The sequence below is a fragment of the Python bivittatus genome, unplaced genomic scaffold, assembly GCF_059951505.1.
Source record: "Python bivittatus isolate LINGU-HERP-01145 unplaced genomic scaffold, Pbiv_v1 ctg000050_np1212, whole genome shotgun sequence".
In the NCBI taxonomy this organism is placed as follows: Eukaryota; Metazoa; Chordata; class Lepidosauria; order Squamata; family Pythonidae; genus Python; species Python bivittatus.
Genome location: NW_028277033.1, coordinates 10,951,549 through 10,977,500, shown reverse-complemented (window position 1 = coordinate 10,977,500; position 25,952 = coordinate 10,951,549). Strand labels below are relative to the sequence as shown.

General features: G+C 46.4%; 2 protein-coding genes across 7 annotated transcripts in view; one reads left to right on the top strand and one right to left on the bottom strand.

Moving 5' to 3' along the window:
• Window positions 1-4,876: 4,876 nt before the first annotated feature.
• Window positions 4,877-17,407, bottom strand: LOC112541071 (uncharacterized). The gene is made up of 7 exons (XM_088129791.1): window positions 17,232-17,407; window positions 16,873-17,059; window positions 14,766-14,956; window positions 12,117-12,188; window positions 8,839-9,608; window positions 8,414-8,682; window positions 4,877-5,597 (listed from the first exon to the last, which is right to left on the bottom strand). The coding sequence occupies exons 2-5, from the start codon at window positions 17,018-17,020 to the stop codon at window positions 9,579-9,581; spliced, it is 441 nt and encodes a 146-aa protein (XP_087985917.1). The 5' UTR covers window positions 17,021-17,059; window positions 17,232-17,407; the 3' UTR covers window positions 4,877-5,597; window positions 8,414-8,682; window positions 8,839-9,578.
• FAM13C (family with sequence similarity 13 member C) overlaps window positions 16,954-25,952 on the top strand; it is a 49,940-nt gene continuing 40,941 nt past the window's right edge. For 2 of the 6 annotated variants that reach the window (XM_088129766.1, XM_088129765.1), the window contains exons 1-2: window positions 17,258-17,988; window positions 25,399-25,579. In XM_088129766.1, the coding sequence (XP_087985892.1) occupies window positions 17,927-17,988; window positions 25,399-25,579 (243 nt within the window). In that variant the 5' untranslated portion in view covers window positions 17,258-17,926. Of the gene's footprint in view, window positions 17,077-17,254; window positions 17,989-25,398; window positions 25,580-25,952 lie in introns of those variants that run through there. The other 4 variants (XM_088129767.1, XM_088129778.1, XM_088129764.1 and 1 more) reach the window with 4 other exon arrangements.

Sequence of the window (25,952 nt, the reverse complement as noted above, 5' to 3'; positions counted from 1 at the left end):
CCACCAGCTGAGCCCCATAAGCTCCTGAGATGTCTTCCAAGGGTTTTGGTGAAGCTCACTGAACAAAAGGAGTTAAGGCTCTTTTCCTCGGACTTCAGGCCTGTTGGAGTGAAATATTCCAGCCCATCTTGGTGGCCTTTCACCTGTAAATATTCACCCTCATCCCAATTAAAAATGAATTACTGAAGACCGAGAAGCACAGCAGCCAGGAGAAAGGTTTAATTGAAATTAATCAGATGAACATAAAGTCATCAGGGAAAAAGTTAATTAAGAAGAAAGACAGATCTGCAGAAAAGTGCAAAGAAGTAAGTTTTAATTTGTAAGCAGGGCCCAGCATATTTTAAGTCAATGTTGTTTTTCAGCTGGGTCACAGGTATCCAGCAAGAATGATTATTCTGGTAAATCGATCTGTAATTTGATAGGTACATTATATGATATATAATAATATGACAGTATTTGCCTCACTACTGTACTATTGTACTATTATTGGACATATCATGTGAAGGGAAGAGTCCTTCAAGAAGTCCCTGATATTTGGAAAATTCAAAGGCAATTAAAAAACAAGAATATACTGTGTGTACACACACACACACACACACACACACACATCTGCAGTTAATGAAAGATAATCCTGGCAAATGTCTGTTAGGTCACCAAGAGTTGGAAGTGACTGACTGAACAGCAACATTACACTTCACAAATGCTTATGGTTACTTTTTGTTACAAATGGGGAGGGGACCTAAGACTCTTTCAAGATACATACATGCACATCTTTTGGAGTACGCAACTTTGTGGAAAGCACAAAAGAAGAGTTAAAATAGTTGGCAAAAGAAATTAAAGATAAGCGATAAGAGGCAACAAAATAAAATCTAATCAAATTTACTTTATACCATGACCATTCGCACTCTCTCTCCATCCCTTCAGAACCTTGCAAACCAACCTTGCTTCAGTCCTAGTTATTGATCAACAGCTTATTAATATTTCTGATGCTTTAAAAGAAATAGCCAATGTGGGAAAAAGGGGGGAAAAATCAGACTCCAGAACTGGTTGTGACTGAGGCAGGATTCTCATTAGCAACTTGTAGCATCTTCTAGGGTCATTATAACCATTGTTGTTCCACTGCTGTTAACAGTAGTGAGAACAGGCTTCATATCACTTCCATCCTGGCTTGATGAAGCTAGAAGGTGGGTGTGAAGCAGCCTGAGCATAGTCTGCGATGAGTTCAAGAAGGTTTCTGAACAAAGAAGTTGAGTTTTAATGCATTTCAGTGGTCTGAATTGTAACATTGACAGTCTTATCTCAGTCCATTACACTATGTTGGCTCTCAGACACAAACAAAACAATTATATAGCTGTATACAATTATAGTAGTAAACATATACAGTAAATGGTGCTTATATGTATATAAGCTTTTATGTGTCTTAGATGTTTATAATGAAATGTCTTGCTTAAAAATAAGATTGTTACAAGTTATATCATACAATTTAGAAGTGCAGTGGGCACGTTTTTGAGTAGGTAAAGACTTCAGATGGATTCAAATGGCCAGACAATGCACAGGATTTGGGCTTTCCACTGATAACTCTGCCCTATTTGAGGAACCACTTTACAATTTCTAACTGAGCATTTCCTTGTGTTCTGTGGCTTTGTACAAGTGGATATTTTGACCTATTTTTAAAATGAAATACTTGTCTAAGACATTTTAAAGGGGATGTATTTGAAATAATAATTGCTGCAGCTGCCTAGCAATCATCTATAATTTTCTCTTGTAATGACGGAAGAGGTTTCTTAGTCAGAATAATCGGATTGGTACATAAATCAAAGGAATACTTCCTCCCATCTCCATCTGTTGGCTTGCATTGATCTGTCCCCTAAATGTTCCAAGCTCAGTAACCAGTTTTTATTTCAAGTCTAAGCTCACATGCCTCTGCTTTGCTCATTAATTTTTGCACCGGCAGCAACAGCCTTTTCAAACCAGGTTGACGTGGAATTTGGGGTGAATCAAGCCCTGTATTATACTAGTAAGATGGATCCTCACCAAATCTTGGGAAGGTATATGGCAGTTTTGCCCAACTTGTGCCCTTACAGAAACTTCTGTAAGTTGGGAGCTAGCAAGGCCCAAGGTCGTATCCAACGTATTTGGGAGCACCAGGTTAAGGAACGCTAGTATATAGAAATATTATCAAGAGATGTATGGGTTCTTCCATAGCATGTTTGCATCTCATCTTGAAGCATGTGGAGGTACCTCCCAAAGAGCCATAGGTGTGTTAGTTATTGCTGGCACAAGGGCCCAAATAATTCTTTAAAAAAAAAAATTGGAGAAAAACCTGCTGTAAGGAGAATGGGGAATTTGTATATGTATCTTTAATTTTTGTCTGAGTCCAAAAGTAGCAGATTCTGCTTCCTCTGCAACCTTTTCCCCTTCTATGTTTCTCAGGTTTCAGGAAAAAAGTTCTTCCACTTACAGTCTACCAGCCAACTGCTTTGGAAAAATAAGGCAGATAGAGTTGCAGAAAAATGAAATGCTATATTAATATTCTACTTGGTAGTACTTGGCTGACCTTACTTGGGTTCAGAAGCTAAGCTGGACTGGGCATAGTTAATACTTGGATGGAGATGTCTAAGGAATTCCAGGGCTGTGTGCTAGACTCAGAAGTAAAAACACATTCCAGAAGAAGGCAATAGCAAACCACTTCCATACTATTGCCAGGATAACTCTGTGGATGTGTCTAGATATGTGCAATATCTACCATTTAGGAATGGAATGTTCTGGAGATCTTCAGGACGTTCTGTTTCTCTTCCAGACGTGCCAGTCTGCTTGTTCCGGAGGCAATCCCTCTGTTCTAGCAGATCTATTCTGGAACTTAATCCTCTGAACCAAAAAGGGTTTAAAGTGTTCCAGATGAAGAAGCATAATTTTACCACATCAGGGACATTGCTACCTTAAAGGATTAATTTCTGAAAAAACACTGGACCATCCCAAAACAACAGGACTGGCATGCTGCAGAGAAGAAACAGAAGATCCCCGAATGAATGCTCCATTCCTAGAATAGTATATTTTGCACACCCTTAGATTGAATTAAGAGTCTCCCTAATTTTATCTCTGCAGCAATAGCCCTGGGCTCAGGCTGAGCTGAGAAAGTCTCCAGTCATATCTGTAGTTGAGTGGGATGAACCTGAGCATCTCTGGCTCAGGTCCTGTAATCAGTAGCTAACATGGCCATTAGCAGTTCTGGCAAACTCTTGCGAGAATGAAAATATAACATATCTGGAGGGCCTGAAGATAAACGGCATTTTTAACAAGAGATTCCCCTGGGCAAGAGATTAACTAGGAGGTGTGCAGAGGAACTCCTATACTCTTGAGGAGCTCCCATGCCTAGGAGAATTTATAGGTCATCTTTCCTCCTGGAAGACCTGAATGGGAGGCATGCTTTTGTTTTTGAAAACATGGGAAAGGAGTACCCACATGCTCCAGAAGCAGTTTTATTACAGTTTCAGGTACATCTCAGCTAAGCAGAAAATAAATCAGTTTGGTGTCTGAACACAGCTGAAGGATCGCAGATACCTGGAGTTGCTTTTGAACTGGCCCAGAACCCCCACATGGAGATGCCCTCTGTCACTTTCAAAAGAAGAGTAAATTGTCAACAGTGGACAAGCGTGGACAGCCACGTATCTCTTCTGGGTCCAAATACAGGCTCACCCAGGAAACCCAGCTCAGGACCACTGCTTTTGGCTCCCAGAGATGCCAGCTGTGTAGAAGTATGGACTGGTTGGCTCTTGTGACGTTCTGAGGGCCACTCTCTCTCCAGGTAGCTGTTGAACACACTATTGGCTCACTTTTGTGATTGCCAGTCTTTTGGGACAATTGCAAAGCCACCTTCTCTGTTCAGATCATATTCTAAGGGGGAAAAAGCAAATCAGATGGCCTTTTCTTAAGGTTCGTCTGAATTTCTATTCAGGTAAGGTACATGCCAGGTAATGACAATGATAGTAAGGATGTTTAGCCACAGTAGCACAGATGGTAGGAAGTAGGGCTTGTCCTTTAGCAGAAAACAGCTAAATCTGCTCCTTCACATAATATGCATAATCTAATTACACACTGCAATCCATTTTAAAAGCTAGCAATTTGCCAACATAGCACTGAACAGAGAAGCTGAGGGATAAAAATGGCTCCACATAATGGAGCTTGTTTGGGTCTATACACACAATTATGTGTTAAGGACAGAATAAATAATCAAATTTACTTCCAGCAAGAACTGCCAATTGATCATTCAGGTGCAAGCTCTTTTTGTATGCTTTCTTTGATTTAGTTCTGCTTTGTGGTAAGCAGAATACTTTTTCTATTGCAGGGGACAGGCTATCATTCAACAAAGATAGTTGGTGAGCTACGGAATGCTTTTTTGTGAAGGAAAAGTCAGATCAGTTCAGTTCTGGTACTCAAAGCAAAATCTTGAGCTCAAGAGTTTTGAGTTGATTTTTTTTTTTTTTTGTACCAGGTATTGATGGATTTTGTAATTAGAGTAAACAGATGAAATTATCCCCAAAGTCCGTCTACCTCCAATTCACCCAAGGCATAAATAATAATGGTGATGTTTGGTTCCACACAAAAGAACTGATCAAGCCACTTCTGGAAGCTATTTCAAGGGGAGAATGTGACGGAGGTTTGTGCACAACCCAGCGAACTTCAAGCGAGACTGTGGATACCTGAGCAGACATGGCCTTGCAGGTTCAGAAGAAACTTGGCTCAAGCCAAGCAGAATCTACATTGGAAAGGTGTAATTTCCTCTGGATGTCTTCTGGGGTTGAGTTCCAGCACCGGAAGGAGGCACCACAGCTGTTGGCACATGTTAAGCTCTTGTTGCTGGGACTTACAAAAGAGAATTACCAATGAGATCAGTCAGTCACTACTTAGGAAAAGCAAAAGTATAAGTCCTCCAGTTATTTAATATTTATATGCTGCATATTTTCATCAAAGAACAGGATTCACATGGGTACATACTTCAAAGTTTGAGTTCAGGAACCTGTTAAATACAGCAAAACATATTCTCCCTGAGTGCCACATTTGCACTCCATTCATTAAATTACACATCAGCAATCACAATAAAAGACGTAAAAGCTGTTGCCAAACTTTTCAGATTCATAATGAGGCAGATGTATCCATTCCTGAGAAAGTAGAACCAAGACAGAAGTTCTACATGTACAGGTTGCGTTCAGTGGAGGCGCCCTTAGCATTAACTTTGAACAGCAGGTGACAGGGGCCATGGTGAGGAGTCACCCTCCTCAGCTGGAAAACCAAGGGCCAGTGACGAGAACATGAACACTGCATGCTGTACAGTCCTCTCTGAACAGAGCTGCAAGAAGGAAAAAGGGCACAGCAACACATTTAAGAACCTATCACATATTATGATGGCTCTATGGTCAGTGGCATCTGATGGACAGCAAAGCAGGATGTCAGGTTCAGGAACAGGATAACCCCAGGGGGGAATACGCTGCAGAAGGCTTCCTTGGAGCACAGTCTTCCCTGGAGCTCTCCATGGTGCTGCAACCCCTGACCTGCCATCCCCACCATGCCTCCTGGACTTGAAATCTGGGAGCATCATTCTGTCGAGAAACCAATACAGGTGCAAAGAGGATTTAAAGGAACTCATTTCCAACAATGTTCTGGATGCTAATTAAACCTTTGCAGGAATATAGCTGAATGTTCATCTCTTCATCCCTAAGGGTTTTAAAAAAAGGTAAAAATGTTTGAAGAATCTCCAACAAATGAGACTCCTAGCATCTTCCTCATTTGCTGTACCCCAATTAACTTGCTAAGCTTTCAGACTTGGTTTAGTCATAAACTTTATTTTACCATGATGTAACCTGGCACTGTTAGTTTACCCAGTCTTATCAACAGTACATAAGCAGACATGTTCACATAAATTTATCTGCAGTGGCTTAGGCAATAATGCAAGATAGAAGCACTAGAAAATATGAAGCCTTTTCTGTTGTGGTGTGAAATTCTTTCAGGCCCTGAAGTAATTTTCTCCAATGGCAATCAATGCCAACCCCAATATCCATTTTCATAACTGCAAGGACAGAACCTTGAAGGAAGAGGAACAAAAACCTAATGTAATACAGCCTTGCACTTTTTTATTTTTGCAGCTCTTCAACTGGTTGCTGATTGGAAAAAAAAGCAGAGCAGTTCCATGGAGAGATGTGATGGGGGAATGTGGTCTGCCCTGTTTGGAGCATCACAGACAAAGCCTAAACATAACAAAAACATGCTTTCCATAGCGTTAGAACTGAGCAGGGCTTCTTATGCTACTTTGACTAAAATGCTGCAGAGACAGAAGAGTGCAGGTCTTATGCTGACACTGAAGCCATCACTCTCAAGGAACATTTCCTGGGATCAGCTGCCCCATAAGGCAGAATTCATTCAAAAGACCTGATGGGGCAACAGGTCCATTTGTTAGTATTTTGAACTGCCAGCGATGTGTATAAGTGCTTGTGGGATTTTCTATCTGTTGTGCCAAAAATGCATGACCCTCAGTAGCTATTGCACAACTTGAATGAGAAGAAGGAGCACAATGTATTGGGCAGCCCTGGACTATTTCACTTGAACCAACACCTTGCACAGGGAAGCACTGATGAGAAAAGAGAGGAACCCTGATGAAGCTTTTTAAGACGTTGGCCCTCGAAAGTGGGGGAAGCTGATCACATTCAGGCAGCTGAACATCTTGGGTGGTGACCCAAGATCCAAGATCTTGTCATATCCTGCCAGATACTTTTCTCTGCTACTGTCTCTGCTGCTGTTGCCCTGTACTCAGTTCAGCTCCTTTGACCCTGTTGGTGTAAATAAACTACATTTTCAGTCAATCAAGAGGAGGTCACCTTTTCTGGGGTGTCAAGTGTCACTAATGCACATACAAATTGATTAATATCTATGGAGCCTATGATCTTCTGTCACCCTCCCTGGACTTTCCTACACACTCATAAACTGTGCTTCAAGTGCTCCATGAGGAGTCCACTAGAAGTGCTTGATGTGGGCAGTTTATAGTACCCCTGTCCTCTTTCCATTCCTGCTGACTGTACTCTTTCAGAGGACATAGTCAGAGTATTAAGGGAAAGTGAACATGCCCAAAGGAGCAGCAAGCAAATAGAAATATGCCTTTCCCCATTTATTATAAAACAAATGTAGGCCCCCAATTACATGGAGCCTTTGTTTTCATGCATGAACTGGTGGCCCATTTGGCCTCCTCCGCTTCTAGAACAGCTGCCTCCAATCTGACCATCTTTACATGGCTGCAACTGAAGGTGGCTGTAATCCAACACGTCTGACTGGTTGGAGAAGCTGGAAAGATAGTTTTGCTCTACAATTTCCACACTCAGTGTAGCTCAAGGCCACTTTTCCAAAGCAGGGGCAATGATTAACTAGGAAAAGGAACCACATCAGAGCATCTGTTCCTGGTGGGTAGATGATAGCCTTACAATTATCTGAGAACAGCCGAACGTTGCCATTAAAAACCTGCAACCTTATCTATTTCTCCTACTCACTAGAGCAGAGTAAGATCTACATGGAGCCTTTTGCGGTCAAGTCAGTGGAATGTATTTCTACTAAGTGCAGGTGATGTTTGGAGGCCCATTAGAGTAGCACAGACCAATATCTCTTACGTTTAAAACGCGGGCAGAAGGCACTCATCAACGCATGGTGCTCTAAGGGTGGGAGTACAGGTGAGGTTACAAAGGTCACATTATTTTAAGTGTGTTAATTGTCTATGAGCATGCAGATCTTAATGAAAACAATGCTTAGAAACTGTGTGCTCATTCCCAAAGTATCAGTTCTTTAGTCAATCGCACAACCTAATTTTCATTAATTTAATTTACTCAGATTCATAATTTCACTTGTACAATCCAGTTATAGGCAGGATCTGTTACTCTCTTTTCCCCTAAACTCTGAAACTGCTCCCACAAGGAAACCCAAAGTAATGCAATTTTGAAACCATTTTATACTTAGCAGCACAGCAAAGTGGTGATTCCCCAAAGACCCAACATAACAGCGATTGGGGAAACAACAAAACAAGAAGCAGCAGAATTTGGGGCAGGGGGGAACGGCGTTAGGAATTGGCTGGAATCTTTGTCTTGCATTTTGCAAATGAGACGTTGTCGCCCTGAAGGAATGTAATATCCTGCTTCAGAGATGGATTAAGAGAGCCGGTAGGCCCCGGACAGCCTCATAACTGCAGGCCCTCAAGATAAGTCCATGAATAGTTGCCTTGTACGCAATATATGTTTCCTATAATAACACCATCTAATCCAATTATCTATATTTTAATATAGATTTGGAGATAGTGAAAAATTTGTAGGCTTCAGGCACTGTGCCTCTTTTGGACAGTGGATAATCCAGTTGGACCCTGCTTTCCAATTTTATTTCTTACCTCTCTTTCTGATGCTTTGCAAGACACCTCCATGACCAGCCACTAGATGGGACGCTTGGAGAAATAAAGAAAAGGGCAATGGTTCATCGCTGGTTTTCCTCAGTGCTGATGTTTGCTGTTGCTGAATCCGCAGCATCTGGGCAATCATGCCGAAAAGGGTCATCGCAATCCAGGTGATGTGGAGCTTGGTGAATAAGCCCATCCGTAGATGAGCAGACCCTCAAATTTTTCAGCAATATGCCATGAAAAATGCACCAGCCACGGACAACCTAATTGTGAAAATTAAAACATGCAAAAATTTGGTGGGTTGCCTTATCCAATGGGCTTATCTGTGAGTACATGTGTTAGGTTAAACTTAAGCTCCAAACAGATCCAATCATGTACTGTAAGTTAAAGCAAGGGTGCATGAGAATCTAGGTACTTACCTGGGGAAAGTGGGGGCTGACTTAATATGCCCAGCTGGTGAATTTGGACTCAGTTAACGTGACTGCGTGATGCCACCGGAAGGAGGTTTAATTGGCGTCGGTTCAGACTGGGCTAAATGCGTCACGGGAACACCGCAAAGGTCATCAGCTTTGAAAGACAGATGATCAGGAGAGGGGCACCAATCTCTCCTGCATTCTATTACATTTCAGAAGGAATAAAAGAAATTAAAGATGCCAGACATAGTTGCACGTTTTGTTTGGAACAAATTCTCTCTGTAATCATACTAAAATATCGAGAAGTGAAAGTCTGAGGAACAAAATAAAAGCCATTCAGAGAACATTTGTAATGGTAGATGTTATTAATAAACCCAAACAATGAGATGAAATACTTTTCTACCAAAGCACAATGAAAACCCTCTAGTGTTTTTTTTTTTTAAAACCAAATGCTATAATTATTTTCTCTTTTAAAATGTTTAGTCGCTTCCAGACATTTCAGATGAAACTCCCCTGTCCTGTTTAAACATGGAGTGTATTTAGGCAATGTGAGACCTGCCACGAAAACGTCACCCAGTCGGAAGATGGCTGTCCGGGATTCCGGCCATTCAGCGTTGCTCTTCTCCAGGAGGTTCCTTCTATTCTCGCAGGCTTTGGGTTTCCCCTTCCTACAAAGACCAGATGAGCTGGCACGTTGGAGAATGCCTACTGGTGGGTGGCAGGCTGCTGGAGAATGCATCTGGAAATTAAGCTGTCAAAGACCAAGATGGTGGTGTCTGACAGGGAAAAATGAATAAGTGCAGGTAGTACATAAATGCAAAACAAATCAAAACAAACAAAAAACCCTAGCACAAGAATCAATGTGTGTACTTGGGTAGAACTGTGGAGTCCTTGGGGTTCTCTGAGCTTGGTTGTTTTCCAAACAACCCCAAGGACTCTACAGTTCGGCCCTGAGCTACATATATTCTCTTCATTTGGTAGAACTGAAAATGGGAAAATGGATGGAAAATTACAAAACGTGCTAATCCTAGTGAAGAGGTGTGGTAGCATGTGGCCTGTTGCAAGGAACGATTCTCAAAAGAAACGAAAATGTCTGCCTGTAGAACATGCTTCCCCCCCAAGTGGTTCTGTGGAAGTGAGACTTGGGTATGTCATAAAAGTTGAAAGTGACAGGAATGGGATACCTAAGAAGGGTGTGTTGTAACACCAGGAGGAATAGGGTCAAGAATGATAAACATGGACTAAATGCAGAAGTGTGAAAGAAATACACTGAAGTGGTTTGATTATATAGGTTTGATTATATAGAGAGAATGAACGAAGATAGAACTGAATAAAGGAAGGAATGAAGGATTGTTGTGGGATGAAGTTGATGAGATCCTGAAAAATTTTAGGAGAGAAATTTGAAGGAAAAAAGGTAGCAGTGTGTGATATAATGTATGGACATGGTTGAAGCAAGGATGGTTTTCAAGAATGGGAAGGTTTAGAGATATACTGTAAAATGAAAAATGTTGTAAATTAGATTTAGGGTTTCTTTCCTTTTCTATGTTCTGCTTTTAATCTCTTTTGCTTACCCCTTTCCCCTCTTTTTCTACACTTTGCATAACATTGCTTTCCCTGAAATGAAACAGTGTGGTGGACGTGTACGCTACTGATAGTGCTCTCCAAATAAAACCTGGTTTTGTTGCAGTGCAAGCAGCGCTATGCTGCCTTTGGTAACTCTTCTCCTTCTCTTGCTGAGTGGGCTTCTTGAGTCATGCCCCCCACAAAAATAGATGTCTATGGCCCCACTAGCCTCTCTATGAATGTCCCAGAGTTACCAGCCTGGGCATCTGCTGGAAACACAGACCTGGTACCATGGAACCTGGGCAACGGCTCCATCTTGGTGAATGTGATGGCCTTGTGAAGGTAAGGTGGGACCTGTTGGGCTAAACATGACACTGGTTGGCTCCAAGATGCATTTTTGCCTAGAGAAATATGAGCAAGCTTTGTCTGGTAGCACATCATGCTTTTATGTTGTAAATAATTGATGATCAATGAGGCTGTTTATTGGTCTTCAGGGTATTGCTGAGGTGATGGATCGTTCCTTCCTATGCAGCCTTTACATAATGGCTTGTACATCTTGCTCATGCAGATAATGTATGTATCAGAAGTTGGAAGTTATTTTCCTCCCCTCCCCCCCCCTTTCTTGCATAGGACACATTTTCTCTTAAATTTAGAGCTTGATTATTTTAGATCAGAAGTAGAAACACAAAACACTGCATGGCTTTGAGTCCATGATTCTGACACAATTCTAGAAGGATCACTAGCTGAATTTTCTTGCAGAAGGGATGGGCAACATTTGAAGGCCACAGAAGAAGTCCTGTGACACTGTGGCTCTAAAGAACTGGATTGATCTTCCTCTGAATCATCCAGCCCTCCTCTCATCCAAAATCCCCAAATTGTAACTTTGAAACTCAGTGATTTTGCAGCTGATCTTGGGGAGAATGATCTGGTGTGCTGGTAGGGCCATTGCCATCTCACAGACTGATCTGCAAGTTGGCAGCCCAGTTGGTCACAGGTCAACTGGGTCACTGAGTCATTGATCACTGGGTCTACCACAGATCTTGTATTTAGAGTTTCTCTTGACCAGATTTTATTAAAACTTGACACCTACAGTTTGAAAGGCATTTATCTTGGTAAGTGCAATTTTTTTTGGCACGCTCTTCAGGGCAGTCAATCTTTGATGCTAAGTATAACCTCAATCAGAAATTGTACCCAATTCCACCCCTGAATGATGGCCAGGAATGACAGAATTCAAGTCTGATGCCTTTGGCTCTTTCTACAGTGGCCATAAACTTCAGAATTTTAATCTGGAGTATGAATGTTCTTACATTCTGGCCTGGATCCATCCATCAGTCCAGCTCTCAGCTATTCCTAGACAGGAAGTATAAAAAGTTTCCTGTCTGTGTGAAGATGCTGTACGAACCACAGTGGTTTCTTGGCTCCAGTGCACTGCTCTTCTGGCCATATTCATATATTATGCTAGGAGATAATGTGCCTTATTCTGTTTTCAGGCAGTCTGGTGTGATCGTACATTGCACTGCACGTTATGAAATTTGCATCATTTATGCAACAGCATCATGATTCATGTCACATCACTTGCCCCCGGTGGACACTCTTGCTCCCTTCATATTTCATGTTAAATCTCCACGTTGCGTTACAAGTGAGCAAGAGGCTATCTCCCAACTACTTCTCCATTCCTCACTGGGGCTCAACCACCACGCCATTCAGCAAATTTCTCTCACCTGAACAGCCCCACAGAGCTTCAGCACTGTGTTTGGAAAGATTGTGTTCTGCACGATTCCAGAGCAAGTCGTCTGCAGCCAAGGCAGAAAGAAAGCAACTCAGTTGCCTGACACAAAGGGAGGCATGAAATTACACAGAAGCACGCTTCGGGATCAGCACAGAGGGGCTGGGAGGAAGTCCTACTAATTCAATAGATCCAACCACCTTGAGGCAGGGACTGCATTCTGCCCTGAAAGTGGACAGGGCAGGTGTGCCTCAGGGAAATAGATGAAGGGACTAAGGAAGGCTGCTGGTGGAAACGCCTCAGAAGATGAGGAGATAAATGAATTGCTGGGTATTTTTAGGGAGCTGCCTTTGTTCGGGCTCTCCTAGTTTCATATTTCTCTATGCCTCTGGGCCACAACGTTTGAGTGAAACAGAATTTCTCCCCTGGCATACGTACTGACACAGCTACACTGCAACTCATTAAGTTGCTCATGTCTTCAGGGTCTCTCCCCTGCCCAAAGCCTGACAATCAGGCACACCTTCTCCTCCTTCTAAGAAATGGAGGGCAAAAAAGTGAATTCCGTAGCTGAGCTGAAAAACAGAATGAAGAGATGGGTACCATATGGGCAAAGCATTTTATGGGTTCAAAGCCTAATTCAGCCAGCAATTCCTTCATGTGGCAAGAACAGGAGAGTTTTAGGCTTGATAAAATCTGCTAAAATCTCAGACAAAGAGGTGGATGAGTTTCTATTCTAGGAGTCTTTAGATATTTTTTGACGGGAACACTGAAACATTGATTTCTTGGTTGAATGAAATTGGCAGGCCCAGTTGTCCTTAATAAAACTGAATTTTCAACTTTCAGACAAATTAATACAGGAATCTTTATTGTTTGATTGGGGGACAATTTAGGGAAAATATTGTTTTTTAGGGAAAATTTACAATACAATATTGTTCTGTTTTCTATTTAAAATAGTCCAGAAGTAGATGAAAATGCTTCATCCTTGATGGAAAGGATGAATAATAGTATACACTGTAATCTGGGTATCCTCAACATTTTGGGGCTGGGGTTAGGGTGAAGGCTGGGGGCAGCTGGGATTTTGGGAACCTTTTATGAGCACACTTGCAGACTAGCTGCCATGATGGTGGTGGTGAATCACAACCCATTTAGTGGAAGGCAAACTGCTGAGGTTGCTTCCAACCAGCCCTCGGAACGGCTTTCTTTGTTCCAGTCAGCGGGCACCCTTCCAAATCAAACGCGAAGCTGCTGCTGGGCTGCGTCTCCTTACCTAAGAATTACTCCAGGAATGTGACGGGAACATGACTGCGTGAAGCCAGGGCTTCGCTCTGCAGCAGAGCGTCTTCGGTGATTCATTTAACAGCATCCAAAAGCAGTCCAAAGACCAGGGGCGGTAGGGAGCCTGGAAGATGCTACGGTCTGTGGGCAGCTTTGCGCCTTCACACCTGCCTCCTTCCAGGCTATGATGTTTGTGTCATGATGCCCCTCAGAGACTGGGTGTGTGCGGTGGTGGTTTCTAAGTGGGATTCTCTTGTCACCTTTTCCAGGCAGAGGATATGCTTCTTCTTCACACGTTGCTGAGAATAACTCAGGCTTTTCAAGAAAAATAGCTGTGCAACCATGTCCCTAAATCCTTTCTGCACGCACATCGCCGCCGAGAGCTTCCAAGCGCCTTGCTTCAGAGCCCACTCCTGGGGCTTTAAAGAAAGGAGCCTGAAGGAGGAGGCCCCCCTCAGGACTTCTGACGGCACCTCCTACCCGGCTAAGCGTAGCTGTGGCCCGATGTGAGCGGCGGCTCTCCAGTTCTGCTCTGAGGACTCAGCACTGAGCCCAGGGGACAGCAGTGGCAAGCAGTTGCCAAGCAGGTGACCTGGATAGGCCATGAAGTCACCAGAAGTGACTCTGATGCCAAAGGGAGCTTGCTATTTTGGCTCCCACCGAACTGTCAGCGGGGAATTTCTTTGGGTGAAACGCTTTTGCGCATCCTCGCATCCTTCTTTTTCATGTTTCCATGGCGCGGATTACTTGTTCTTCTGCAAAAGGTCATTTCCTTCTTACCCCCATCGTCACCCCCATCATTTCTTCCTCCTCCTCCTCCTCCTCTCTTTCTTCTGTTAACACCAGACATAAACGTGAGCGACCATCCTCAAAAAACGGCGTAGTCAGAATTAGCAAATGGGAAGTGAATTGCATGGCAGCCGTCCAGAATCACAATGCACGAAATCCAATATTCTCAACAGAGCCTGAACCATTAATCACTTAATCTGTGCGATCATTAATGGAAAGTTTTTAAATTGGATCTTTCACCAGAACAGCCCCTGCAGAGGACTACATTCAGAAAATGTGGGGGCAGGAAGGGCTAGAAGTGAAGCCTGACTGCCCATAGCTGGAGAAGTGATCCTGATGTGTGTTCACCCCAACCTGGCCTGTTTGCTTCAGAAATGGGGGATGATCTTTGGCTTAGCCCATTAAGCTGGCACAGCCTTTTGATCCCCCCAGTTATGCATCGATTCGGGCTACCATGTCTGGGCTGCCAAAAGCTAGACAGCCACTAGATGGAGGCAGCGAGATGCAAAGACTCAAACTCCTGTCAGGCAGGGTGTTGGGAAATAGGGTATATTTGTGTATTGGTAATAGCAGCACCAACCTGGCGGTTCTCCAAGACAGTGGCTGTGGGTGTTGGGGGCCTCCTGTCGCCCTTAAGCTCTCCACTATGTGGAGCAGCATGGAGATGGCCCTGAAGGATGCGCAAGAGCCTTGCCCGCTGCAGGAGGGAGGACTTCCCATGACTGTCCTGGAAGGAGCAGAGGAGGGGTATCACCAGACGTAAACTAGACCCTGGAGAAAATAAAACGCACGTAAAGGGTCAGCTTAATCGGTGCTAACCATGGCTTGCATGATCAACAGCAAATCTCCCACGACTCACCAGGAATGATCCTTGCACTTCCTAACACCAAGGAAGGTGCATTTCATTAGTATCAGCTGTGGTGCCTTTGAACAAGCTGAGCAAATATTTAATTCCCTCCGATTACAAATGTCATTGTTCTGTTGCTAAAGATGGAAGCCCTCACTTGCTTTAGAAAAATGTTCCTTGGGAAAGTGTGTGGCTGAACAAATATGCTGAACATTTTGGGACAAAGGGACGTTGTGAGCCATTAGATTCTTCCTGAAAAACAAATTACACTTCTTTTCCACTGCCATTCCTAGCAGCGCACAGCCTCTTGTTTCCGTTTCGGTTGGTGTTTTGGTACCAACCAATTAGGAATCATACAGGGATTATGACGACATCCCTGGGCCCCACCACCCCTCAGGTGAGCTAAACACATCTGCCAGAGCAAACAAAGCCACTCCTTTGTCTTCTGTTTAAGCTGGCATTGCAGGGGGTGGGGAAATGGCCTTGTTGCTCCATCCTGCTTTCGCAAAAGCCCTGCACCACGGGGAAGCGGACAGATTGCCGACTGGGGCGGAACAGCTGTTGGATTCCCATCCATTGCAGCTCCTTGGGGTAAGTCTGCCCACCTGGCAGATACGCCGATGCCAGGGCCAGGCCAGGCCCAGCACTGCTGCTGAGAGGTGCAGGAGATGGCAACAGCACTGAGACGGGTCCCAGGTGGCATGAGCGGAAAGCAACAGCCAAGACGGATGCCAGTGTTTGCATCTGCCCCAGTGAGGCTATATGCTCTACAAGCTGATAGTCACGGAGGCCGTAAAAGGAGGGGAGAAAAGGAGAAGCAAACCAGAGAAACGCTTTCAATGCAAAGAACATCCTGCTCATGTGCGTGGTCTACTGGCCCCGTTGACATCGCCAGGGCTATTGCCAGGAGCCCGCCCCCTCTAACAGTTGCCAAAGGCCCATCGCTTCTGGAGGTCCCACTGATGACATTCCAAGCTTGTTGCCCTGATGAGCAGTAGCCCCTGTCCCCCAAGTCTTTTTTTTAAAATATGTGTAATTGTTTTTATGTATTTATTTTTTTTAATTGTTGTATGCCACCTAGAGTCACCTTGTGTGAGATGGGCGGCTACATGAATGATAGACAGACAGACAGACAGACAGACAGACAGATAGAGTCTTCCTGAAAACCAGGACAGCTGCTGTTGGAAGGAGCAAGTGATGGTGGCAAGGAGGAAACCAAAGCATTTAGTTGAAAGTAAAAACCACATGGTGGCCAAGCTCTGGAGTCCTGGGAACGAAATATTCCCAACTTCTTAGAGGTATTCCCGCCCACCCACTGGCCTCCCCCATACTCCCTCCAAGCTGGGCGGCTGCAGCTCCTCTTCTGGAGGTCTCAGAAGGACTCGTGATCCAGGGTTGGATCAACCTGTCCAGGCAGCACCAGCCTGGGGAGGCTCTGCTTGCCCGGTTCTTGGGAGTCAGTCAGTCTGATGAACAGAGTTTTACTGTCATTACTATTTTCTTCTGGGTAACGTTCTTTCCTTTTGCCAAGACACAAGTTAAGCTTTGCTGTACTATTTCTGCAGAAATGATTTACAGAATTCTGTAGCACCACCCAGCTGTTACTGAGCAAGCAGTATAAACCTCATCTCCACTGGGGTTCACCCTCACATTCCCACTAACCGCGGCATGAAGATGTCCTGTTAACCATTTTTAGGGGGCTTGTCCTCACAATTTCCGCTCTAGCCCTCTCAGAGGCAGCCTAAATCTGTCCTTAGAGTCTCATCTTAAAGTTATGTTTTCCATCTGCTCCTCACAGAGGTCTTTTGGCCTATCCACAGCCTCTGCAGCTCATTCTGACCTTGGTGATGGCCCCCAGCTGGCACCTGCTCAGTTCCTTTGGGAGGCTGTTCCTGCTGGCCCTCCAAACGCTGGGCACCGCTGGCCTGGAAGGCAGGAGGAACCAGGGGCGTAGTTCCCTGCGGACATCTGCCCATCGAAAGCCCCATTCGAGCGCTGGGTGACTCTTCAGAAGAGATGCCAGTCTCCTGGAGGACCCAAATAGGTATTCGCGGGCTTTCAAAGGCCCCGAGAGAAGAGCAGCTGGCTGGGCCAGCCTGGAAACCGCCCTCCCCGGTGCCCTCCCAAGGGAGCCCAGCACACGTTTGCCGCTGGCGCCACAGGAGCTTTCCTGGGGCTTCCTGCTCCCCAGCTTTATACCCTGGCCAGGAGGGCGGCCGGCCGGGCGCGGCTGCCGTTTCCCGCCCCGGTGCCCGCCGCGGCGTGGCTCTTCCCTTGCGGCGCGGAGCGATCGGGGCGTTTCGGAGCGGGGGGCCGCCGAGAGCGCCTCTGCCTTCCCCGCCCTCCTTCGCGCGCTGGCGGCGGGCGAGCGGGGCGGCGGCTCCCCCCTCCCTGGCGCAGGGCCGCTGCCACCCCCCGCGCGCGGCTCCCGCGAGTCCTCCTCCGGCGGCGGGGCTTTCCAGCCCTGCCGCCCTTTCCCGCGGGGCCGGCTGGCGCCGAAGGCAGGGCCTGCCCGGGAGCCTCCGGATGACTCATCGGCGGCGAGCGGCGGCCCGGCCCTCGCGCTGAACGGGGCCCGCGCCCGGCGGGCGGCGCTCGCGGGCGCCCCGCTCCCGCCGGCGACCGCCCGGCTTCTCTGCGATCGCTCCGCGCGGCGGCGATGCCGGGGAGGCGGCCCGGGCCCGCGGGAAGCTCGCGCGGCGCCACCCCCGCCCCGCGGCTCCGCGGAGGCTGAGCATGTGCAGAGGCGGCCGCGGGCCGGGCCGCGGGTGGGCGAGCTGGCCGAGCGCCGCGTGAAAGCCTTAGTCTGCCGGGGCCGGCCATGCCTCTGGCTGGGCTGCCGGCGCGGAGAAGGACCCGGGGAGGAGGCGGCCGCCCGCGCCGAGCCCGCGCCGATGTTCTCCTGCTTCTGCTTCAGCGTCCAGCCCCGCTCCTTCGGCAGCCCCGCGCTGCCCGAGTAAGTGCCGCGTCGGGCCGAAGCGCGGGGGCGGGGGGGGGGCGCCCGGGGCTCCCGGGGCAGCCCACCGGCGGGGACCGCGGCTGGCAGGAGCGCGGGAGCGCTGGACAGCTCCGTGCCGGGAGTGCGGAGCGCGGCTTCGGGCTTCCCGGGCCCGCGAGGAAGCCGGAGGCTCCGCGGGCGGCGCGAGGGGCCCAGCGGCGGCGGAGCCCCCACGGCGGCGCGTGGCCTCCGGAGGGAGGGAACGGGCCGCCCGCCCCGTCCCCGCACATCGGCGGAAATGCAGGCGCCGGGTGGCCAGGGGCGCCCAGGGGCGCCCAGCGGCGCTCGGGGGCTGAAGCAACGCGGGCGGCTTCCCGCAAGGTGTAACTTGGTCGGAGAGGAGCAAGGTGGCAATTATTGCTCTCCCTCCGCACCTGACGTGTCTCTGTGTGCGTGTGTGCGTGTTTGTACTTGTGGGCTCTGGTACGTTGCAGGAGCTCGGGAAGAAATTAAAGGGGGTTCATCTGCGTGGTCAGCCGAAGGAGGCACCTCGCGCGGTGGGTCGAGGGTGAAATGCCTTTGCCCATTTGGGGAACAAGAAGGGGAAAGAGCGGCAGGGAGGCTTTCCCGGCGGATCAGATAAATAAGGGGCTGCGGCGAGCGTTCCGGGCGTCCTTTTCATTGCTCAGCATTTGTATAGGGGGATCTGAAAAATGGGGGGGGGGGGATACAGTAGTCTCATCAGCCGAACCGCCCCGGCATATCCGAAGCGCAAGCTCCGGGGCACCGGTGCTCCGAGGCGGCCCGTGGCTAACGGCCTGCGCTGGGGCCGGATTTAGAGCGGCCATCTGGCTCCCACCGGGCACAAGACGAGGGAGGTGGGCACCTGAGAAGATCTTCCCCTTCCTTAATGGAGGAGGGGGCCGGGAGACGTCGAAGAACAGTGCAGGGCTTAGGCTTGATCACCTTGGCGCCCCTCCTGCCTCTGTGTTCAGGGCCATTTTTAGGTTTATTTCTCCTCCCCAGACCTCGCATCCCCCAGAGGAGAGCCCACAGATACGCCTGTGCTTCCTGCATGTTTTTCCTCCGCGGGGGGGGGGGGGGGAATGATGTGAAAAGAAAGGAATTAATTAAAGAATTAACAAATGTTCTAAAGGGATCCTCTTGGTGTGGAACAGAGTACCGCCAGGGAAGACATTGGCCGTATCCCAGCGGCAACTCCAGAAACTGATCAGGGTCTGGCTTAGAATCCAGATGTGATCCGCCACTTTCCAGAAATCAAAAGAAGCACAACTTTTGATATTCCCAGAAAGCAGGGCAGCGCAGATGGCTGTCAAGAAGATGAAGCCTGGGGCTGCCTACGGGCATTCACTGTGATGGTTAAATGAAACATCCAGGTTTAGAGGCAGCCTACCTCAAGCACCACCCTCTGTCAGTTAATGCTCTTGACCCCCATCTGGGCTCCCATGCAATGCTCTCAGCTGCCTGTCCTTAAAAATCTTTCAAAACTTTTCACAGGCCGAGAAAGAAGAATAAATTCAGGAGCTTTCTGCACAAGCTTTGGGCTCATTGTATCTATCAACCTTTTGGTTTTCTTTTAACATTCACTCTGAATTTGTTTTGGAGGAAGTTGGAGAGCTTAATTCTTTCCTTGGAACACTCCTTTTCTGACCTTCATGTCTTGGTTGAAGATGTTGTCGATCCCATTATGGGAACGTTATATTTCTATGTCACCCCAAGTATGCAAATATTGATGGGGGGGCTTATTAATTAATGTGGGAACAGCCGAGGAAAAGGGTTAAGCTGCCCCTGCAGTCTCCACTATGGCCAACTCTGTAGACCACTATCACTGCCTTTGTCTTTCCAGGGAGGATCACTCCTGGGGGGATCTCTTTATAAGAGTCAGAAACTTCCCTCCAGTGCACACAACAGCTTGCTACTCAAGATTTTGTCAGGCTCACGGCAGGAGAGGGAAACTTTAATTCAGAAGTTCGGTTCTTTTTTTTTTTTAAGAATCCTATATGTGTCTTTGGTGATGGCTCATTTTTGCTTCTAAGCCAGATCCTAATTGCTTTCTGGAGTTGCAGCAGGGAGATGGCCAAAGTCTTCTCTGGGGGTACCCTGTTCCACACGGAGAGCATCCCTTACAGAAAATTTGTGCTAAGAGGGATCGCAGCTTCCCTTGGGGGCCAGGACTGCAGGCAACTTCTGGGTTGGGTCTCACTGGACGGGCAGTATCCAGCAGAAGAAGATGATCTCCTGAGCCATAAAGGGCTTAAAAGGTGACAACCAGCATTGTGGATAATCCCCAGAAGCATTATCAGACAACCAGTGTGGATCCCACAGTGGTGATGTTACATGGGTGAACCATGAGGCACCTGTTAGTTTTGGGCTGCTGCATTCTGGACAAGGTGTAGCTTCTGAATGGTCTTCAAGGGTGCTTGCATGAAGAATGAATTGCAGCAGTCTAATTGTGAGGTGACAAACCCTCGACCCCTTCCCCCCAGCATAAACCTAACTTTATTGGGATTCAGGCAAAACACATCAGCTCACTTTTTAAACCCAGGATTAAACCTTAACCACACTATTCTTTGTGTTGAATTTATCTCATCTTAAGATCATAAGAAGCATAGTTAATATTCTGTAAGTCCCTTAATCATTGATTTGTTTATATGGGGTATTCGACTCCTTGTTCCAAATTCTTTCGGCTAAATAATATCTATCTTAATCTGTACTGTCTGTCTGTAAAAGAAGATTGCAGATTTACACATTTAATTCTAGGCGTTATTATTAATTCAGGAGTTTCAAATGTTGCTAATATATCTAGACCAAATTGTGAAATCAAAAGAGGCTTTGATCCAGATTCTTCTTGCAACAGCTTAAATGGCTGAAGAACCTGATTAGTCTTTTAGCCCCCCCCCCCCAAATTGCTACACGTCATTCCTAATGGCCACTCCTGTCTTTTCGTTCCTGGAAGGGGCCAATGAAGATTCAAGAGCCAGTTGGGGATTATGAACAGAAGTGATGTTCTCATGACTCCATTTAGAACCCCTGAAGACAATAAGGCTGCTGAGGAAAAATGAGGGTAGTAGAAAGGATTGTTTTCTATTTTCATAAGAAGAATTGAAAAATTACTGGAAAAGAGACAGTCTCTTGGCCCTGCTTAAAACATTTGTGAAAAACTGAAAACAGTGTCGGCTGAGGTCTAATTAATAGTTTCTAAGAAATTTAAACACTTCTGGAATCTGGAACATACTGAAGACACCATCAGGAGATATTTGTGTCCCTGATTTTCTAGTTTTTAATGAAGGAAAAGTCAGATGTGCTGCAGAATCAAAGGGGTCTCTAGGACACAGATATTTTTGAGCCTAAGGCTACATCATTGACAAGCCCAAACTTGAAAGTTGCACGAGGAGCCCTGTTAAGCAGGCAGGAACTACAACATGTCTTCTTTTACATGAGCACGTGGACTCCTGCATGACCTGTACCGGCATATCTCACAATCCGGACGCAGAGGGACCCCTTACTGAAGTGTGACATATGCATAATGCATTTCACAATTTATTTTGACCAGAACAGAATCTTCAACTCTTTGATCAAGACTAAACATACTTTGATTTTGCCAAGAGGCTATACGTAAATGACTGGGCTGGAAGGCTCGTTTATAGTAATATCCCGTACAACAGAACTAGAGGAAGAAGAGATGGAGGCTGGGACTCCTGGCTGGATCTAGATGCTTGGTGGGTGCAAACCGACCTTTAACGGGTCCATAATGTTCCATCCCAGGTTGAATCACAGGAATTAACCTTTCGACACAGAAGACAGCGAGTGCAGACAGTTGACTAAGTTGCCCGCCAGAGTCCCACAAAGTGTGTGATGCGATCCCAGAATGTGAGGTGGAGTGGAGGCCTCTGGAGCAAATGTCTGAGGGCTCTGGGAAACATTTTAAACTCAGAAAAACAGCATGCAGGGATCAGAGGCAAGGAAGGGAAAATTCTTTTTGCATTTAGCTTGAGATCTAAAAATACTGTAGCTCAGAATAGCCCTCACAGTTAAAGCCCATAAGAAGCCTAAATAAAAGTCACCATGGAACAATGGGATTCGTTTCCTGCTTGCTTCAAGGCGCTGCTCCCTGCAACTCTGAAAACAAAAGGGCCCGCAGGCCGATGGGCATAAATAAAGAAATGGGAAGAATGAGAATAAATTCAACAGCTGAAGGCATGACGTGGTGGGCATTAAGAGGAGCAATGTAAGGAAGGAAGATTGAAGAAAATAATCTCGTACAGCTGAGATTAACCACATGATCTCTAAAGTAAAAACTAAGCCCCAAACCTTCTAATGCCAATGGCGACTGAGCAGAACTTGACAACACTCCTGGAAATCTTCTAGTATAAGTCCCACAGGAATTCTGGGAACTGACAAGGCTATGGTCATGTCTGGGGTCAGATTTACATAGAAGCCGGTCAGTTTTTCCTGTACAGAATGCAGTGGAGTATTGGGGGCGTATGATAACCTACATCGCATCGGGCAATGATTAGGTATGCAACCCCTTCCCTTGTGAGCGGTATTATTAGGTCTTAAAATAGTAGTATGGGGCAGGTGGGGCCCACGTCTGCTGCAGCATTTGCTTCCTGTTTACATGTTGCTCAGCCTGGATTGCTGACTGGGCCGCTGGCATGATGAGCGTCGCTTCTGAATCTTTGAGTGCTCTGGGAGTTACCCATTTGATAAGCCTTTCCGTGTGGTAGAGCTGAGGAGCAGACGGGGAGGTCTTCTTGGAGATATTTTCAAGGGCAGTAGGCTATTTGCTCTGGGTACGGGGGACCTATTTTGCCTTTCAGACAAGTGATATTCTGCTGGCTGAGGCTTTCCCCTGTCCAGGGAGAGGAGTAAACAGAGGATGCTTCTCCCACCTGGGCCAGAGCGTATGCAAGCCTGGGTTGTAGTAACCTTCCCAACAATACTTTGCTGCCAACACAGACATTTAGGAATAGTTTTGGCGTGTGACTGGTCAGCAATGGGATTGTCAGAACCTAGGCAGTTGCTCTACAGCAGTGTTTCTCAACCTTGGCCGCTTGAAGACGTGTGGACTTCAACTCCCAGAATTCCCCAGCCAGCAAAGCTGGCTGGGGAATTCTGGGAGTTGAAGTCCACACGTCTTCAAGCGGCCAAGGTTGAGAAACACTACTCTACTGAGTCAGGAAATATGGGCTTTCTTTTAAAAAAAGAAAAAAACCCCATGATTCCAGAAAGCTGAGAGACCCATATACCCCATCACAGGGCCACAGATGCTCCCTGCAAGGATCTACGGGTGTCTAGTTCAAAGCAATTTCTGTATCGATCTGGAGGATCATTCAGGCTGGCTCCAGGTCTGAGGATGAAACCCTACAGTTCATTCCAAAGCTACACGACAGCAAACCCTGGGGAATTTTTTATTTGACAAACCTGAACGAGCTGGCTGAGTAGTTAATTTTCAGAGTCGTAGGACTGGGTAGTGGCTTTCTTTACACTCTCTGTAAAGAGAGCTGGCATATAAAGAGGCTTTTATTGTTGACCTGGATACTTTGATGGGAAGGTTTTTCTAGGTGGGCTGTATTTAGGATGTACAAAAAGGGGATTTTGTATTTTTCAGATAACCTTTGTGATCTAAAAATGAAATGTCCAAAATGTTGCTTCCTGAAATGTTGAGTAACCCCACCGGTAGAAAGTCAATAATCATTTTCAAGTTGTGGTAAGGCCATACAGGCCGTTCTATTCACAGGTGTATTATTATTGTATTTTATATTTGTTTTGAGTGTAGCCAGGAGAACTTGTTTTTCATCCCCCTTTGTAAAAACAGAGGAGGGAGATGCAGGTCTTAGCAGAGGTCTTGACACATTGGGCTAAAGTGTAAGAAGCACAACTCCAGTGTTATAATGTGCTCCAAAAGGTGAAGTAAATCCTGTTGTTTGGGCAGAAAAACTTGAGGGATGCTAGAAACAACCCAGAGCATCTTCGGAAATTTCTCAGATAACTTGGGTGCATCCCTAGTTAAAAAGGAGAAAAAAAGGAAAACTGCCAGGTTATCTCCTTGAGGCAAGGCAGGGATAGCAAGAAAGAAGTGGTGGGTTTTTGCTGGAAATTTGATACCGCTGGCCAATTTTGCGTAGCAGTGTCTTCTTTTGAAAGGTTTCCTGAGGCTCTATTTGAAGGCCCTCTCACTGTGCTTCTGGCTCAAGGTCAAGAATCAGGATGGAGAATAGGGGCTTTGAAGTTGCCCATTAACCGTTCATATTCAGCAGACTGAACAAGCCTGCGAGGCACCTGGCCACAGTCTTCCCCACTCTTTTTCTACCTCATTCACCAGTTATCATTTCTAAGTCCGGAGCTTGAGACTTAAAATAGCATAATTTCAACCTCCTTTTTGGATGCATGGGTGGGAAGATGTATTTCCTCTTTTCCATGATGAATACGTGGCCATAAAAGTAGCTATAAAAGGAGAATCCAGCAGAGTTCTTCTGAAGGATGAATGCATTTGTGAAAGCAAGTCCTACTTCTTGGGTTCATCGCTTGTTGCAGAAAGTTTCTTGGAATTATTTCATATTGCTGTGGCAGTGGCTTCAGGGCACGTGATACTATTTTGTAATGCTGCAATGGACTTGAGCTGGTGAGTAGGTGGATATTTGGGAGCTAGTAGCCAGCCATTCTTGGAGTGATGGTGGACTGCGTCCTATTGCCAGTGGTGGAAGAACATCTGTCCATCAGTGGAACAGAGACGGACATTTCCTTTTAATCAGGTGGCAAGATGTTTTGGGCTGACCCTGGTTTTCTGGGCACATCTAAACAGTAATTGATAGAAGTAGCAATGGCTCGTCTCATGACTTACTATGGTAGATAATCTGCCCACTAAAATGCCTTTTTTGGGGGGGGGGCCTCAGGCAACAAAACCAGGGAGTTTATAAGCACCTGGTGAGTAACCACAGTTGGTTTATGGGCTCTTTTTAGCTCTGTGGACCATACAATGGAGGGGCCGTATATGGTCAAGCACCTGCTGTGAGCCCCTTCCGCCACCGGTTTGCCCTCAGCCCAGAGGCTCGGGCAGCTGAAGGTGGCGAGGGCATTTGCTGGGCTCCAAGAACGGTCAACAGTCAGGCCCAGCCAGGTGGCTTCTTACTGAGCTGGAACAAGACGGCTTTCAAACAGTCTCAATGCAGAGGTGATATCTAGTAATTTCTAAAATATTATACAGTTCTGTCCTGAAATGTTATTTAAAGAGGAGGAGAAATTTAGCACTCTTTAACGCTAAAAAAAAAAAAAAAAACACCCTAAAAAGAAACAACGAATGTGTTGTTTCGAGCATCACCATTTTCCTCCCTGTTTTGGTGACTTAAAATTCTTTACAGCGCCTTTTAAAATGTGCTTTCCTCAATTGATTTATTTTTCCCCCAGAGATGAAAACAAGGAAAACTACCCAGACAAAGCTGCCATCTTAGAGGACAGCCAGGCCGTGTTCCAGGAGACGCAGACCCCCTGCGATGGCACTCTGAGGGTTGGGATGGGGAACCTGAAATCCAGGAAGCCCACGTCTGTTCCCAAAGCAGAAAATGAGAAGAACCGTGAAGAAAGTCAGGTAATCACGATTTCGCGTGTTTGGGCTGTAATTTCATCCATAATAAAAGAAAAGCCTCTGAGTTAGATTTTTATTTCTAAGATTCGCTAGTGTCCTCCGGCGTGTGGGCGGCTGTACAGTGAAATGCAGCTAAGACGCCTGGAATAAAGACAGTGCAAACCTCGGACTGAAGGAGCCACTCAGAGCAGTGGAGACAGAACTGCTTCAGCCACCTTTGCACAACGCCTCTGCTTCCACCAGCAGCCAGAATCCCTCGCCCAAGCAATAGTTTCAAGCGTCCTGCACTTTTCCCAGTGCAGCGCTGGGCGGCGTGGAATAAACGCTCCTTCCTGGAGCCGAGGCGCTTTCCCTGCTGTTTGCTTCGCCACCACGA